This window comes from Lasioglossum baleicum, unplaced genomic scaffold, assembly GCF_051020765.1.
Source record: "Lasioglossum baleicum unplaced genomic scaffold, iyLasBale1 scaffold1845, whole genome shotgun sequence".
NCBI classification, from domain to species: domain Eukaryota; kingdom Metazoa; phylum Arthropoda; class Insecta; order Hymenoptera; family Halictidae; genus Lasioglossum; species Lasioglossum baleicum.
In genome coordinates, this window is record NW_027470904.1 from 3,677 (window position 1) to 23,151 (window position 19,475).

The window sequence follows — 19,475 nt, forward strand, 5'->3', positions numbered from 1 at the left end:
ATCCTATGTATGAATGTAAAATGTGAGCATGCGGTCCTAAATATATATATTTATATATATATATATAGTATGTATGTGTAGGTGTGGGTGTTGTGATGATGTGTGTATGCGACCGTGTGGTTAGTCGTCACCAGTCGTCACTGTTAGTTATTGCAGCATGATGAATACGCCGCATTGATTTTAAATCGTGACACCAATGTCACAATTGCCAATAAATAAATGAAGTCATTCGGTATGTGTTAAAATCGCGATATTTTAAAATATAACTTGGATTTACTATTTTTTGTGATAAAATAAACCTATACCGTTATCAATACCGGTGATATATACTAGATACGCCCACAACCACGTTAAATGTGTTTTCTTTTGTCAAAATTTTGCAAAAATTTTTTTAAGAAACCCTTATCGAGAAAAAAGGTTAAAAAAGTGCTATTTTTTAAATCGTTTTGAATTAATCGTAAGTAATGAATTGTGACACTTGACAAGGCTATCTACTTCTTCATCTTGTTTTTCGAATAGAATACGACTGACATACAGTGGAGATTGACTTTTCGTGTGTATGCAGTTTTACAACGCACATGTGTATCTGTTAAATAAAATATAATAAGAAAGGAATGGGAATTGACAGTATGAGGGTCGGAGGAGGCCGATGTCCTTCCCTCCTTGTCGGAGGACTTCTCGTCGCTTGTTTAGTGCTCATTTGCAACTGGTGGACTGCAACTTCTGAAAATATTGATTTAGTTAGACAGATCGACAAATTGAATGAAGAACTTAAAATTAGGTACAGTATAACATAATATTGTACTTATCTAAATTAGTATATTGTATTTTATAAGTTACATTTCATTTTTTACTATTTTCACAATTTATTTTTTATCTTAAATAAAAATGTCTACACAATATATATGATTCCTGATAAATTGCATTATATTGAAATTGGGAAATATTATATTCTTACTAATTAATTTAACAATTGATGTAAACTTAGTATGATATATGTACATACGTTTATATTGTGGTTGACTATATCAATATTTATATTAAAACTATGTTTTAGTGCTGAAGAAAGGGATCAATCGTGTTACTTTACGTGGAAATTTAGAACAAAGATACAAGCATGCAGAGGATAAAGTGGCATCGCTTCATGTAAGCTTGGAGCAACAAGCAGACTTAAAGAAAAAAAATCTTGAATTAGAGATTCTATAATATATGCAGAAGTGAATTGGATTCGCTAAACAAGTTAGATGCTACTAAAACTGTAACATTGAAAACATTAAGACTTGAAAAACATACTTTTAATACAAAATTAGATGTGCAACGAGATGAAAATAAAAAATTGCAGGAAGAAATAGAGCAGGTAAAATATTAATTATAAAAAATCCTAATATTTTTAAATACATTTAATAAATTTTATTTATTACATTAAATTTTTTCTAGCTGAAAGATGATCTTGATAAAATTAAGCATACATGCAATCCAACTCCAAATGAAGCTCCACTAGTTTCACAATGTAAGTTAAATTTTATATATTTTTTAAATTTGGTTTCTTTTTTACTTTTTTTATATCTGATACTATGTGTGTGAAGTAAAATTAAAATTAAAATAATTTTAAATACTTGTGATTTAAATAGCTTGTTTTCATACCTTTTTAAAAATATGAAAAAATTATTTTTCTATTGCACCATAGCAGCTCTTTTTAATAATAATTCTCTAAATTCTAACATGTACAAGATGTTAATAGAAGCATTAATGCAGCTTCCATTTTGTTTAATTTCTGCACAATAATTGACTTAGCATTATGTGATATTTTGGCAATTTGCCAATTTAGCTACAAGAGAAGTAATTAACAAGATTCAGTTGGATCATGTTCCGGAATCAGCTGTAAGAATATCCTTAGCTGGTCAACGTGGTTTGAAATACCATGGAATTCCAATTCTTCCAAAAGATCCACCTGGCGCTGTGCGCCTAAGACCTCGCTTCTCTGTTACAATGCCGAAAGGTAGTGATACTTTTCTCCTATCTCAGGAGAAAAGAAGACTGTCACAAAAATAAAACAGCACTTGTGCAATAATTCTGTACATAAAATTATTGTATTTTTGATGCATCTATTATCAAACTTCTGTTTCTGAATCAGATGGCTTTTCTAATAAGTATACTGCACTGCTTATATACTTAATACATAGAACGAATTAAAATGTGAATGAAAAAATAAATTTTCATGTATAATATCAACATGTTATTTTAAAGTAAAAGTATTAAATTAAACATCAGTAATAAAAGAACTGCAAGTTATAATTTTAAATTGTAATATTGCTTTCATTTCCAGTGTAAATTATTAGATTATAAAAGAACTATATTTTCTTTAGTTGTGTTTATAATATTCCTCAAATTCTATTTAATGTATTTATATTAATATATTAAGAAATAAAAAATGTATTAATGTTATATATTCTAAATATATTATACAACTTTCATTTATTTTTTTCGTTTTAATATGTATTAAAAAGCTGTTACTAATATATATAATGCATAAAACTAATTGGTGAAGATTTGCTAATACAGGGACTATTAAAATATTATTTAATAGTAAGGAATTCATTTGTAAAATGAACTGATGTTACAAAGTTTCATAAATTTATTTTTATTATTTCTTTTTAGAGTAGTAATTTAGTTTACATAAGTTTCAGCTCAAATAAAACCAAAACACCAAAAGAATGATTCAAATGGCGACATAGAGGACAATCCAGGCTTTGGTAAGTATTTGCTGTTATTCAATTATATATAATTATTATAATTTAACTTTTATTGCTTTCCATACAACAAGGTATGAAATTCTTATTAAATATATGTAACTAATGCTTTTAATAATTTATGTTTATAGTATACAAAAGTGATAAATAAGATTCACATTATTTTGTTCTTGTTATGGCTTGTATAGAAAATAGTAAACCAGGAAATACAGGAACTACGGATGACAATGTAGTAGAAAGTGGGAGAGATCAACATACAAATGAAGGAACCATTAGAGACTGATAATGAATAATTAAAAAATATTTCGTACAATGACTAAAAAATATGTGTCAAAACATTTATTAACATAATTGAATTATAACTTTTTTCAAAACAAAAAGTGTTTTGAATACTTTACATAATTCATAATCATTACTTTATAAGTAATAATAGTAGTTTAAAAACAAACAGTTTGCAATATTTTATGTTGCAATTACATAAATTAAAATATATGTATTCTAACAGATTAGAAGATTTCTAAAATTGTTTAAGTACTTATTTATTCTACTTAGATAGAATATTATGTGTCGATTTTTTATCACTTAATACATTTATTCATTATTTTATACTGTTATTACATTCTCTTTAGTAAAATGAATGTAAATAAAAGAAATGGATGTTTTTCATTATTCTGTTTTGTATTTATTTTATAAATAAAAATACTATCAAAATTTAATATTCATTAAATGTACTCAAGTAACTATAAGAAATATATCTTTCTTATATGTTAATTATTGCGTTATTATAATTCTGTATTTATAACATAATACATAATGTTATTATAAATTGTTGTGCAAAATGCAAAAATTAATTTTAATTTTAAAAATGTTTATGAAAATTTTGGATTACACAGAAACGGAATACTTAACGATTAAGACCACATATTTTGAATACAATTTTGTAATTTGTATTTTGTTATCTCCAATTAGTGTATTACAATTATAACTCATATACATTAATTGTACATTACATTAATTTATTTCAATCATATCAAATTTATTGCTCAATCTCAAAATGAGCATATGTATTATGTGCGTTTAAAAATTTTTTTTCTATTAAAATCTTTTTGATAATACATCATAAACTTACATTTTATCTAAGTATTTTATTGTATTGTCATTGTAAAATGTGTTTTTTAATATTTTTTAAAGTACAGAATTAATTTAAATTTGTAACATTATTTATATTATTTCTCATTTTTAATATTTGTATATTGAATTTAATTTACATGTAATATATACGGCATAAGCAAACGATGGACGAACAGACGAGACGTCCATCACTAATCTAAAAATTGCATTTTCAATCAAACGTATTATATATCATTACATTTCCACTTTTTTCATACTCTTTATGTGTATATCTCTTGTTAAACAAATATAAAGAGAAATAATATTACATTACGTAAATAAAGCAGATATAGATTGTTTTTATTATAAATTTTTGGAGATTAAACACATTTTACATAATACATATATTACACAGATTTCGTATTGTATATTTAATCGCTACATACAATTAATTTGTATTTATTAATACTTTCTACTGTATTGGTACAAAGCTATTATTGATGGAGTTGATTATCAGTTTTGACAATAATACTTTGTACTTATTCTATAAAATAAAATAATCAGGTTTATTATGTTAGCTAATAAAATAGATTAAATATTAATAATCAGTGTTCCTTATTAGTAAACTGTTTATAAAATGTTATAACAAATATAATACCAACATGTATAAATATTTATAAGATATGATAAATATATAAATGATCACGTTAAATTGTGTGCAATCGAAATTCATAACTGCGTCTGTAAACTGTAAATTATTGCATGTTTAACAAAATGCAAAACTTGACTAGGAAACATTAAGTAACGACTAGACGTTTAGTATATAAACTTACATGTAACAATTTTTTCTATATGTTGACTGTTTGCCATTATAGATTTGTTCTATTATCTGGCAACTATATAAAGTATATTGTAATTCTATTAATTTATAACTAAACTTAATTAATTTATAACATATATATTCTAAAAATGAAATCACGTATTCCCAAGCTGCGCAAATTAAAAAAATTTAATAAATAACAAATATTAAAAGTCATGAAAATAGAATCTATTAGTTGCATAGTGTTAAAAATTCGATTTTTCTTAGGAGCCGTTTTAAAGGTGTTAGTAGTTTATAAACATAAGATTTCGTCGTTTTTTTTTTTTTTTTTCTTTTTTTACTGTAACCACATATATTCCTAGTATTATCTGTTTAATTTTTAAACAAAAATATATCTGTGTAAATATTCATTTTGATTGAAAAATATCATTTTAAAAGTTATTCACTTTGTGCGATTTTTAAATATGTAACATTTGTAAACTTTACAAATTATTATAACTTTCGTATACTTTGTAATAATTTAATCCAACATAAAATTATTCATAATTTTCAATTTTTTGTAGAAATTAAATTAGCATAAATAAATTTCAGTTATTAACTTTATCTCATTAATTACGATAATATAACAATTATTTAGCATTATAAAGCTTTCCATTCATCTCACATGTACAATATGTTTTGCATTTACAAGATTTTTGTTTAATACCTCATGTTGCTTTAGTATGAAATAGTATTCTTTGGTCATATAAAATATCAGTTACAAATCAGTAAGTAGAATTTCAACTCAAAAGAAGGTATTAAGTGGCCACTGCAATTATATTGATTTAAAAAACAAAAGTAAAATATTCCTAATGTAATTAGGCGTTGAATTGTAATTGCTAATTATTGTTTTTGGTAACATATATTGTAAATAATATTAACAGCCTTTTTAATAAATAATAATGATGAAACTAGTGACATTGGAAACAAAGTTATGAACAAGCTATTATTTTTATACTGAAAGCTCTCCAAAAAATATTTTTGTTATAATATTTCATATTTAATTTTTTTCAAATAGCAAAAATAATTAAATATAACAGAAGCTACTACTGCAAACTCTATGATGAAAATGATGAACTGCAGTCTATGTTTCACATCTCCACTACTACATTCAAAATATAATGGGGTTAAAGATAAGGCAGTGAGATGTTAGTGAATTAATCCCTAGGTTGAGAGACTATTATGAAATATAAAAGAATCATAAAAAATTTTGTTCGTTGTGTAATCTGTAAAACTTGAAACTGCTTATCTTGCCATATTCTGTTACTTTAAAATAAACACTATCAAAAAGATATCTATTAAAATATTTTAATTTAGGGAGAATAATGATGATTATTGACATGTCTTTGTTTCCTTCTAAAAATAAAGGCAAAAATTGAACGCAGTCTCCACTCAACGACTGTGTTTACGTACTGAATTCTTTGATCTCTCTTTAGCTCGAATTTGCCTGACTAATGAATAAAATGCATCATCTATAAATTGTCTAAGGGCTGCAGATGTTTCATAAAAGGGACAACCAAGTTGTTCAGCAAGTGCATTTCCTTCTTCTGTTGTTACCTATAATAATATTCATATCATATTAAAAAATCAATGAATCTCAGCTGAAGTAAAATCTAGTGTTTTACCTTTCGTTGATGTTGTAAGTCAAATTTATTACCAACTAATACCAATGGTATATCTTCATTAGCTCTCACACGTGTTATTAATTTTCGATATTCTAAAGCTTCCTGAAAGCTATGCCTATCAGTTACAGAATAACATATCATAAAACCTTCCCCACATCTCATATATTGATCACGCATAGCTGTAAATTCCACCTATATATAAAAAGATGCATTATATGTATGAAATTATAATAGAATCATTTTTTTCCTTATGAAATTATATTTTACAAAAACCTGACCTGTCCTGCAGTATCCAATATGTCTAAAAGAGCAGCTTCACCATCTATAACTGCTTGTTGTTGATATGAATCCTCTGATAACAATAAAAAAACATTACATAGTATATTACTTTGAAATTTATGAAATTACTTTTAAATTAAGAAAAAAGATTTTTGAAGTATTTCTAAATATTTCAATTTTTATTACAGCAACATATATACAACAAATTCTTACCTATAGTTGGATCATGATAATCAAGAAAGCTATGACTGACAAATTGCAATGTGACTGCTGAAAAATTGGTTTCTATGATACATATGTAACATAATATATTTTTTATCCAAACGGCATTATAAACTGTGTTACCTGATTTACCAACACCACCATCACCCAAAACAACAATTTTATAAACCCTAAGTCCACCCCTGGTAGTGGGTTGTGAGACTACCGGTACGTCATTCTTGCCGTTCAAGGCTACGTTCTTATCCTGCAGGATGTCAGCTGACATCGTTAGGAAATTTCTGCTTACCGGTAACCTAATGCTTGCTACGGCTACGACAAACTCGCACTTTTACGAACTGACTGACATACTTGGTCACGTATCGGAACACGCGCGTAGACACACCCGTATCGGTTGTTAGATCGCGAAAGATACGGTACATGTTTGATCGCGATTGCAAGCCACCGTTTTTTGTAATAGCTCGGAACCGCACCGAGCGACACTTAATAGCTAGAATTTATGCTTTTTACAGTTAGACACAGCATGGCTGATGAGCATAGGCTGACGACCGGGCTTGACAGAATGTGACAGTCGCGAAGATTAAGCACGCGCGCAATCGTTCATTCAGGGGCGTATCCATTTGCTCTATTGTTAGTATAATAGATCCATTTATATATATATGTATAAATATACATATACATATATTGCAATATTATATACATATATTTATATGTATATAACATATGTGTTATAATTTAATTTAACGTTTTAGAGATAACTTAATTTTCCCATAATAGTTTCTGAAAAAAAATTTCGATTTTCAATGAAGTTTGATCAGAATGTTATGCTAATATAAATATATGAAATAAATACTTTAATATTATATTACTTTCATATTATATTAATATAATATTTAAATTTCTACGATAATTTATATGTATATTATCATAACAAAATTAGCACTGGCATGTAGATAAATTATATAAACATATTAATTAATTATAAACCAATCACAAAATAAATTTATTTTTATTTAACTGTACGGTATTGGTTAATAAATTAACTTCTTTTATTTATGCATTATAATTGTTGTAAAATAAAATTCACTTTCATATTTTTGGATGATCTATACATATATTTAATTTTTCACATTTCATATTACAAATCATAAATTTTGATCAATATGAAATAATCCGGTGCAATATGCATGCGTAGAATAGTGCACGCACATTAACAAAGAATTTTGCATAGAGAAAGTGATTTAAGAATTTTAATTCACTTTGCATAATAATACATAGAAATTTATTGATTAATATAAACAAATATCCTATATATCCTCATTATAATTCATTAATTTCGTAGTTTGCACAATAATGAAATTTAAAATAAAAATTTTAATTTGTATATGTTTTTTATTATAACATTATGTTTTAATAAACGTTTTTGATACATAATTATTATACATATTTCATCCTTTTTAAATATATTAAAATAAACATTTTTTAGAATATGAATGTTTATATAGTATATGAGAATAATAAGAATGTATTTTTTAACATATTTATTGTTTCTTTTTTTCAATATTTTTACACAAATAAAATATATTTAAAATAAAGAAAAATGAAAAGAACTATTCTTGTTTATTATAGTATAACATTTTATGTTTATAAAATTATAAATATTGCAATGAAATAAGTTCCGCATCTTTTGTGATTTGTATATAGATAAGTTTATGATCCAAACTAACAGGGTGTCAGTACCGCTATGATTTGGTAAAAGTATAGGGTAGTAAGCAAATCTTTCGTGACTAAAGTGCGAAATAATATTACGTTGATCTTAATCTATATATAAGTAGTATATCTTCAATCTGATATTATCTGGCAGAATTGTCGTGCTCAGATAAATCAAATATTTCAAAATACGTACATGTTTGGTTTCGGAGGTTATAACTATTGTTATAGACACCGAGCATTATGAAGACTTTCTCCAATAAAGCGAAACCGAACATTGAACACGTACATACGCAGATACTTTCATTGAAGAAAAGTACTGGTGTGAACGTTATCCATGAACATTTTCCTTGCCATATTATTATTTTCAAAATTCAACTAACATGTTTGGCAGATTATTATCATTACAAGATAGAAAACACGTGGGCATTTTAACAGTCGTGTGTAAATAGTAAATAATAATGAAATAAGTGTATATGTAATGTCCCTTGTGTTTTTGATACTTGAGTTTTTTGATTCTTCAATTAACATTCTCCTCTGACACTTTGCTCCTTATACTCAATGATAGTAAACAAAGTGTAAAGGTGGATTAAATGTTTTTAAATATCATTAAACAGGGTAAAGATATATACATATATATACAAAAGTTAAAAATAATTGAGATTATTAAAATTAAAAGAAAAAGTACCTAGAAGACAATTTTAGCCCAGAAGCACAGAATAATGTGTACCTTAAACAAAGCTGTAAGTTATTATTGGTAATCTTATTAACTACTCCTAACATATTGTATACATAGTAACATTTCAGAACATTTACAATCATTTTACAGATACTCAAATTTCTTTATAGAACTCATTATACTGTATTAAGTTGAATAGAAGCTTTTAAAACTGTCACTTAATAAGATAACAAGTGACATGTCCTTTAATATATGCATGTGGTTACCTTAACCAAATTCTTGTAAAATGTCAGTTGCCTCCTGTTCCAAAACTAGGAGAATGGATACCATAAATCATAAAGAAGAAATGATATATGAAAAATGGGAACGTTTTCATAATTGGGTACATTGTGTATGCATTGTTACTTTTGATCTTGAATTAGGCCAAGCTATAGAGGTATTATTTTGATATTTTATATTTTATTTTGAATGCAATGTTTTTATTTATAGATATCTTCCATTTTTAATAATATCTTTCATTTTTAATAATATCTTTTTTGTTATGTAGGCTATATATCCATTTCATATCAAGCTATCTGAACAAGAGAGATCTAATGTTTGTTATCTTGCATTTCCTGATTCCAACTCTGGTTGTATGGGAGATACACGATATCATGTCAGAATAAGACAGAATGGAGCTGCAATTCAAGAGACTAAAGCATTAAAAGAATATGATAGAAGATCACCACCATTTTTACAATGTGATAAAGATTATTATTGGGGTTATGTATACTTTCGTCAAGTGAAAGATAAATCTCTTCCAAGAGGATATTTCCAAAAGGTTTATTTTATAGAATAATATAACAAAAATATAAATGAATAATTTCAGAGTATAAGTAATAACATTATTTATATTCTAGAGTATTGTTATAATTACAAAACTGCCATTTGTGAATCTCTTTGGTGAATTGTGTGCTTTAATTGCACCTGAATTTTTTGAAATGGGCAATGCAGTGATGGAAGCTATCATAAGAGAAATTGACCAATGGCCTCCCCCAACACCTGGCCAAATAGTGCATTTACCACTTATAGGTGTTTTATTTCAAGTAAGTTGGTGCATTTTATTTATAATTTTTTTTTTTTATGTATGTTATATTTTATTGTGTATATTTTAGACATATATTCCAAATCAAAACTATAAAGCAACTGCACCTACAATTGCTGCCATGGATCATGCGCCAAACTTTCATGCAACGCGAAGACTAATTTTAGCATCTGCCTATGAAGGAGATATGTTTAGAAGTTTAGCTAGTGTTGTAAGTTATGTGCATTTATTATGGGAATTAGTATTACTTAGTGAACCAATTGTTGTTATGGCTGGTTCACCTACTGGTTGCTCTGAAATGGTCCAAGCACTTATTGCGTGAGTGTTTTATTATATTTTAGAGTTACAAAATAATTACAAAAAGAGGAATAAAAAGGTTTACTATTTTTAGGATGATTGCACCATTAAAATATTGTGCTGATCATCGACCTTATTTTACAATTCATGATTCTGAATTTAAAGAATATACTACAGATGCTCCATCACCTCCTGCTGTAATATTAGGTGTAACTAATCCATTTTTTGCCAAAACTCTACAACATTGGCCTCATATTATAAGAATAAGTAATGGAACTAATAATGGTAAGTTCTATGAAATAATGTATAAATTGCTCTTAATTTAAACTTCTTATATTCTAGAAAATCAAAGGTACAAAATAAAGAAATCTGAGAATCTCAAAGTATTAGACTCAAAACCAGGTGTTTATACACAGTATAAACCTTTTCTTCACAAGGATAAAACTATATTAAAGAAATTATTTAGAGGTATCCAGACAAAGAGACCAGGAGAAGTGCAAACAGCTCTTTTGAAACGTCATTTGATAGAACTGACTGAAAGTTTTATGATACCTCTGGAAAGATATATTGCAAGTCTTATGCCACTACAGAAGGACATATCACCTTTTAAAGTAAATATTATTCTGTTTCTTTAATATTTAAGAAAGAAACTATAATTTATATATATTTTAATTTTTAGGCTACTCCCATACCTGAATTGTTTAATCCAGATGATTTCCTAGCTACATTAAGTAGTGCTGGACCACAATTAACTACTGGCATAAAAGGAGATTGGGTAGGATTATATCGACGATTTTTTCGTTCACCTAACTTTTCTGGCTGGTTTCATACTAGATATACGGAATTATCACAAAAATTACAGGTGATACAACTTGAGGCATTATCACAAGCGGTATGTTTAAAATGCAATTTAAAAAATTTGCTTTTATTTTTTATTTTTTAAAACAAGTTATTATATTTATAGGATTTAAAAACATGGGTGCAAGGAAAACAGGAGGTGGAATTAGTAGATATGATTCTTAGAATTCGACAGAAATTAGAAAAGACTTATATTGATGAAGTACCTATAGGCAATTCTGTAAGAGAAAAGCTTCAAGAAAGAATAAATGACATCACACATACGTTGCCAGATGATTTAAAAGACATTTTGAATCATGAATCTTGACAATATAATTACTGTATTAATTTTGAAACTCCTTAAATGATATTTATATGCAAGAACAATTTAAACTCATCAGTATGTGGGGAAGGAATTAGATTAAAATTATTTTCAAAAATTGCTCTCTATTGATAAATACTAAATAATCGACACAAATGAAAAAAGAAAAGAAGAATAGCGATTAAAATATGTGAAACATATAAAAGATGAAAAAGTAGGGAAATTATTGTGTTGATATACTTTGAAAAAAAGTAATTCATTTTTATTTATAATTTAATTTTTAATTCAAATGATTAAATACTCCAAGGTTAAGAACCATGCGTTTTTTTTACATATAACTTGAAACGTGATAAAAAAGTCAATAATGGTGCGTGAATTATTTCATAGGTGCAACTAAAGACTTACGAGCTCACGTTAGTATTCTTATATTTATGAAATGTTAGGCATATTTATTATACTTTTTTCTCTAAATGATTATATCGATTTCAAATATCTTATAATTTATATGTACGTTATATAATCAAGTTTCTTCCTAACATTGTTTATTTAAATAATCTTTAATAATTTTGGACTCTTTTTTGAATGTCCAAAAAGAAAAATATTTTTTATTCTAAAAGTTAAAAGTTATTTTAATCATATGTGAATGTAACGACAGAAATGAGAGTATTAACTACTACATGTACATATGTGTTTAATTTGAGATCTGTAAATATTGATATGAATGATAAATGTAATAAAAATTTATTTTAATAATATTGTGGTATTTATTGCAATTATATTATTCACTTGAGTAATGTAAATAACTTGGTGATGTTATATATATAACATAATCTCTCTCTATATATATATATATGATAAACATAATGGAACTAATATATATAATGTTTATACATTTTTTAAAAATAAAAATTATTTGATTAATGTGTTTCTGTTAATATAATTTTAATTTTTCAAATATAAAGTATATATATTTCGTCACATATGATAATCTTTTTTCTTCATTCTTATTGGTTATTGAAACCACGCTTTGATTCTCATTGTTAAACATGGAATCCAGTAATAATTCGTTTATCCAATATTCTGCCAATCCGGAAGAACTATCTATATGGCAGAATTTCAAAATAAAATACTAACCGTTTGTCGTGATTTCGTGAGCATCCTGTGAAGGAAATATAGGCAAATGTTTATTTTTATTCGATTATTGAAATTTCTATATAGCATGTTAAAATAGTTATTAATCTAATATTTTGTAATTAATTGTCATAGATTTAAAGTAAAAGGTACGTATTTAAAATTGTTAATAGTTTATCTGTTGTTACAAGGATTACAAACATTTAAAACTTTGTTTTAGGAGCATGTGATAATAAAAGAAGATATAAATTCTCCCGTTTGTGGTTTACAGTGTTTAAATAACATTTGCTTAACAAGTGGAAAAATATTTTATTTTTCATGTAACACAGTTAATTGAAAGCTTTATCATAAAAAGGTATACAAAAGTTTGGTCTTATTTTCGTATTACATAATTTGATATAAAAAAAAAATGTTTAAATTTTTGTAGATGGATAACACATTAGATTCTATTAGACCATCTTATACTACTAATCCACAAGATGATATGTCATATTTATTTGGAAGAGATCCAAGTATATTAGCCTATGGACAAAGGCCTTGTGTTTCAGAAGAAACAAAAAAAAATTTACTTTCTGTCTATGAAACCGAAGAATGCAATTATGTTGAAGAAAGTGGTTCTTTAGATTCTGAATCACAAACTGTTAAAGTATATCTAAGGATAAAACCATTTCAAGAAAGTTAAAATTATCACAAGAACATCAAGAAGCATACAAAATTATCAATTCAACTACATTGTTCACGAAATTACCTACTTTAGATAATAATACCAGTTGTCTCAAAAGATCTAATAGTACTGATATTGTATGTAGAAAGTTCACATTTACTAAAACCTTTGGACCAGAAACTACTCAGTTAGAATTATTTGAACAAGCCATAAAGCAACAAATGGTAGATTTTTTAGCTGGACAAAATTCTACTATTATGACTTATGGTAAACATTTGAAATATATTTTAAATAAAATTTATATATATTAATTTAAATATTTTAAATCACTTTAATATGATTTTACAGGTACTACAAATTCAGGGAAATCATATACATTACAAGGAACTACTACATCTCCTGGGATGATACCAAGATGTTTAGAATTTGTGTTTTCAAACATTACACCAAAACCCACTCCTTCTTATAAACCTGTGAATCATTGTGATGTTGTTATTTTGAATCCTGTTGAACGTGCTCAAGAGTTAGAGATAAAAACCAAGCTGTTAACATTTGCTTCTGTAGATAAACATCAATACATTAATGCCTACAAGGAAATGCAGAAACTATTACAAGAAGAATCACCTATTAGACCTAGTCAATGCATTGATGCTCATTATTCTGTTTGGGTTTCTTTTGCTGAAATTTATAATGAAATTGTATATGATCTCCTATCAAATGAGTGTCAAAAGAAGAGAACACCTCTTAAATTAGCAACAGATGGTCAAGGAAGAACATTTATTAAAGGCTTAAGGACTGTTTGTGTGAGCTCTGGTTCTGAGGCTTATCAAGTTTTAATGGCAGGACAATATAATTTGAAAGTAGCTGCAACTGCTTTAAATGCAAGAAGTTCAAGATCACATTGTATATTCACTATCAAATTATTGAAGTATTACATTGAGAATGATCCCAGCTTAGTTGAAGTTAGCACGTATGTAAATGATATTTCTTTCTTTTTTATTAGATGTAAATTTCTTGTCTTTTTACCTGTTTTCTTCTTTTTCAATAGATTTGCATTTTGTGATTTGGCTGGTTCAGAACGATTGAAAAAGACATTAAATATTGGAGATAGATTAAAAGAAGCACAAAATATTAACACAAGTCTCCTAGTATTAGGGAGATGTTTAAAAACTATTCATGAAGGACAGTTATCAAAACAAAAATTGCTAAACGTTGGTCCATTTAGAGAATCAAAATTAACAAGACTGTTTCAGAAGGCGTTGTCTGGTAGAGAACATATAGTTTTAATAGTAAATATCAATCCTGTTCCAAATTTATACATTGAAACACAAAATGTGTTAAATTTTTCTGCCATTGCAAAGAAAATAGTTATAGAAAAAGAGAAAGTACGTCAAAAAAGAAAATCAAGATTTTCTAAAATAGTTACACAAAGCATAAGAACAGAAACTGACTGGGATGCTACAGAATTAGAAAGTGAAGGTATGTGTTTGTTAAATAATTTTAATTTAAGGACACAGTTCATAATTTTAACTCACTCTTACAGACTGGCAGAACACAGTCAATGACAATGGTATGTCTGATTATGCTCAATCCAATAATTATGATGAACTAATCAGTGAGAACGAGAGTTTGAAAAAAGAAATTGCTTTTCTAAAAAGTTCAGCATTAACTCGCGATCTTCAAATACGTCAAGAAATGGCTGATACTTATACATCTATGATGAAAGAGCTTGAAACAGAATGGAAGTATGTACTTCTTTTTGGTCCTGTTTTTTTATTGTAACATTTTTTATTTAATTGTAATCAAATATAATTTAGGAATCGTATAAAAGATGTAGAAGAACAACAAGAAGATGTACTCCACTGGTCTGTAAAACAAGTTGAAGATTTTTATAAGAATAAATTAGATCAACTTAATAATCGAAAGAGAAGGCGGTCGACTCTTTCTGTTAGTAATCCAAATGATGATTCAGTAAATATTGAAGAATTAGAAATAGAAAATTCACGCCTGACATCGAAGATTGTCTTTCTAAAAAATAGTGTAAAAGAACTTAAGGAAGCAAATCAAACCTTGACTGTTGAAAAAAATAAAGTAACTTTTGAACTCGGTTTGACAAAAGAAGATTTAAAAGGTATAAAAGATTTATTAAATGCAGCTCAACAAGATGTTTGTTCTGATGAAGATACAAAATATTATATAGAGGAATTGAAATCTCAATTGTTTGCCAAGCAGGAAAAAATTAAGGTATTAGTGATTATCAATTAGTATTACATTTATAATTTATGTATTTGTTTCTTTTTTCATTGTATAATTACATTATTTTAGAAACTTAAAATATTTTTAAATGAAGCAAAAGAAGAATACATTGCCATTAGTAACGAAGTAAGAGAAAAAGAATATGTAATCAAAGAGCAGGAAGAAGAACTGTTAGAGAAGCAAGAAACAATAGATGAGTTAGAAGCAGATCTTGTAGATATTAATATCTGTTTAACAGAAAAAACCAAAGCAGTTGATATATTGGAAGAAAAATTGGAAAATCAAAATAAAAATATTATAAATCATGAAAGCAAAGTACAAAATATGGAAGAACAAATGAATAAATTGGAAAATGAAAAACTGCTATTATTAGATGAACTTGAACTACTTAGAAAAACAATTGATACCAGAAAGAGTATAAATCAAAATTTGGAATTTAAAAACGATGTACGTCATTAACTACATTTTTAAAGTACATAATAATTTCATTTACTAATACTATAAATATTTACTTCATAGGAATGGAAAAAATCTTGTGACTCTTTGATAGATGAAAAAAATTCTTATAAAAGAAGAATTATGTTCTGATTCCAAAGTAAACGTAACAATAGAGGATTCAAGTAAGAATAATAAAGATACACAAACAGGTAAATATAACTTTTAATTGTGTAAAGATATAATGTTTGTACTCATGTAAATATTTTTAAATTATGATATTATGAAATGTATTATCCATTGTATAGAATATATACTTGAAACTCAAATGGAAGAAGAACTGCTTGGAATAAGCAAAGAAAATTCTGCATTAAAAGAAAAATTAATACGAAGTACAACTGAGATACAGAACTTAAAACACGAATTAGAGTCCGCTAAAGTTCAGTTAAAAGATATATCGGATCAAATTCTCAATTTAAAAGTGAACAACATGCAGCCTGAAGTTAAAAATGAGGAAAATACAGAACACAAAATAATAGTAGAAACAGTAGAAGTTGCTTGTCAAGTGAATGCAGAATTTGATGAACACTGCACAGAAACATCTAATAACGATGTATATAATAAAAGTTGTCAAACTATTGAACATCTGACAAAGGAAGAGATTAATCAGACAAGTTTTACTGATCAAACTGATGACCACGAGATCGTTTTGGATAAATTAGCAAAGTTGTCGATAAAATATGATGATATTAAAACACAGTACAAAGGAAAATGTTTGGTTGGTAATAAAATGCAAAGTAGCTCTCATTTTTTCACCTTTACATAATTTTTTTGTTTTATTTTTAAGATGTTAGAAGAAATGGGTCAAGAGATATTACTTTTAAAACAAAGAATAGAAAAACTTTCTGAAGAAGGTATTACAAGTAAAAATGATGCTGAAAAGTATAAACAATCGACTGAGTTGCTTCAGAAAGAGCTTTCTTTAATAAAAGAAGATAGAATGCAGATTCAAGAGGCATTCAAAAATACCGATACCATTAAGAATTCTTTAGAAATGAAAATTAGTGATTATGAACGACGACTTAATGAGACTGAACAACAATTTTCTCTTAAAGAAAGCGATTATAATCAGTGTACGGAAGTAAGTTTTTCTTTTTTTTTTTTTTGTTATTTCACAACAATTTTTTATATGAATATAATGATTAAAAAAAAAATGATTTTATCTTTACAGAAATTAGGTATATTACAAGCAGACTTTGATACCCATATTTCAAAGGTATGTACATATAATATTATATTTTATATGAATATAATATGTTTATTATTATAGTGCAAAAAGGAACATGAAGAAACAATTAATAATTTACAAAAGAAATATGAAGATACAATTAATAACTTGCAAAAGGAACTTTCATCTGCTGTAGAAAAGAGTAATATTAAATCACAGGTATTTAAATAAATTATACAAACATATATTTTTCTTTCTTTTTATTTTATTTTTAATTTTTAAAAAATGTACCATTTTTCTTCAACAAAATTTTCTAGTGTTTGGATGTTCATGTTGCTAAAATAACCGAGCTAGAGCATAATCTTGAAACCTTAACTGAACTCCAAGAGAAGATTCATGAATTAAATAAAAATCTAGAAATATGTCAATCTGATAAAGCTAAACTACAGAAATTATTGGATGAGAATAATGATAAGCTTCTGGAACTGGAAGATTGTTTAGCACATGCAGAAGAAAAAGATCGTGAAAAAGATGCTGAAATAAATACACTTCAAAAAGGTTAGTCCTGTTTGGAATAATGTTTTCCAGTATGACAGTACCATTTCGTAAATTATTGTATGTAAAATGTTATATTATGAATTGCTACAGAAATGAAAAATATGATACAAACAAACGAAATTGACGACAATGGTGATAAATTAATGGAAATGGAGATGAAAAATACAATTAGGGATCTAACAGCTACAAAAGAGATGCTTTCTGAAAAACAAGAGTATATAGAACAACTAGAAATGCGGATCAAACATAGCGAAAAGTTAAAAACAATGAATGAAGAATTGAAGAATACCTTAATCGAGAAAGACCGTGAAATGGAATCGTTTATAAAGAATAGAGACGAGATGGTGATGAAGTATGAAAGCTTAGTAAAAAGTCAACAAGAAGAGTTAGAAAAACAAAAACGAAAGGTATCTTCATTATAAAATTTAATAACTATATTTAATATATTTAATAACTATATTTTATAATTATTTGTTTTGGGTGTCAAAGAATCATTCAAAAGATTATTGTGAAAACACATCTGAAGACGAAGTGGTACTTAAGGAGCGCCGAGCAAGACGACCACCAAAAAAGTATACGCCATCATCACCGAAACAGGATGATATTTCAGTGATTGATCTTTCTGGCTCTGATTCGAAGTACATCATATAAAACCGATAAAAAAATATATTATATCTTTGCGAGTTAAAATTTTGTATTGAAATGTGAAATTTTTATATTTTAGACGAAGCGTAAAACGGATTAATTTACCACGCCCGGAACCTGTTTCGGACAAGAAAAAAAATACTCGTAAGAAGAAACTGTACGCTACAGAGGATGAATCCATGCAAGATATTGAACCAATCGAGGTAATTGTAACAAATTATTCTATGATCTAATTTTCTATTAAAAACATTGATAAGAATTTTTTGTTCCTTTAGAATACAATAATGATCACACCATTGTCACAAACTCGTACTTTAAGAAGTAGGCGAAAATAAAATTTTGTAAATAGATAGTATGATTAAGAATAAATTACGATTAAATTGCGAATAAATTAAGAATATAACATGTGTGTAAGTGAAAATAAGGAATAATCACATATTAAAATAATGTATTTTTTAAATATTACGTTGCGTTTTATTAATCACATTTAAAAATAAAAATATCGATTCGAGTAAATAACTTCACGAACATAACAATATCAATATTAATATATCGTATACACGTACACTGCAATTTTTCTTTTTAATTTCTATCTAGGTCAAAAGATTTTCTTTCTACGTAAAAAGATTCGGTATTGAAAGGAATTGATTGATAGGTAAACACTTATTAATTTATTCATATATTTTTTTTATAGTTTATTTTTCACGAGGTACACGACCTTTATTGTTACATTCCGCACTTATATTAATTATTCTCTTAATAGTTTCGTAATTAATGCTTATCCGCC

General features: G+C 26.6%; 4 protein-coding genes across 4 annotated transcripts; 3 read left to right on the plus strand and 1 right to left on the minus strand.

The window, feature by feature from the left end:
- The first annotated feature begins 614 nt into the window (after nucleotides 1–614).
- Nucleotides 615–3,033, plus strand: LOC143221043 (uncharacterized). The gene is given in 8 exon segments (XM_076446584.1): nucleotides 615–781; nucleotides 1,058–1,079; nucleotides 1,081–1,196; nucleotides 1,198–1,357; nucleotides 1,438–1,510; nucleotides 1,829–1,999; nucleotides 2,688–2,753; nucleotides 2,939–3,033. Coding segments are annotated over 8 exon segments (870 nt in total).
- Nucleotides 3,034–6,111: 3,078 nt separating this feature from the next.
- On the minus strand, nucleotides 6,112–7,264 carry LOC143221044 (GTP-binding protein Rit2-like). The gene is made up of 6 exons (XM_076446585.1): nucleotides 7,172–7,264; nucleotides 6,969–7,089; nucleotides 6,837–6,908; nucleotides 6,623–6,696; nucleotides 6,345–6,536; nucleotides 6,112–6,276 (listed from the first exon to the last, which is right to left on the minus strand). Exons 1-6 carry the CDS (start codon nucleotides 7,262–7,264, stop codon nucleotides 6,112–6,114), a joined length of 717 nt encoding a protein of 238 aa, XP_076302700.1.
- A 2,253-nt stretch (nucleotides 7,265–9,517) lies between these two features.
- LOC143221045 (protein DENND6A-like) lies at nucleotides 9,518–11,777 on the plus strand. The gene is made up of 8 exons (XM_076446586.1): nucleotides 9,518–9,667; nucleotides 9,779–10,051; nucleotides 10,131–10,316; nucleotides 10,386–10,633; nucleotides 10,707–10,897; nucleotides 10,955–11,223; nucleotides 11,292–11,504; nucleotides 11,577–11,777. Exons 1-8 carry the CDS (start codon nucleotides 9,518–9,520, stop codon nucleotides 11,775–11,777), a joined length of 1,731 nt encoding a protein of 576 aa, XP_076302701.1.
- Nucleotides 11,778–13,329: 1,552 nt separating this feature from the next.
- LOC143221046 (uncharacterized) lies at nucleotides 13,330–19,023 on the plus strand. The gene is given in 17 exon segments (XM_076446587.1): nucleotides 13,330–13,570; nucleotides 13,573–13,833; nucleotides 13,915–14,536; nucleotides 14,615–15,045; nucleotides 15,110–15,311; nucleotides 15,384–15,810; nucleotides 15,892–16,269; nucleotides 16,373–16,469; nucleotides 16,566–17,035; nucleotides 17,105–17,398; nucleotides 17,489–17,533; nucleotides 17,588–17,704; nucleotides 17,803–18,043; nucleotides 18,134–18,450; nucleotides 18,533–18,681; nucleotides 18,768–18,891; nucleotides 18,964–19,023. Coding segments are annotated over 17 exon segments (4,476 nt in total).
- Nucleotides 19,024–19,475: the final 452 nt, after the last annotated feature.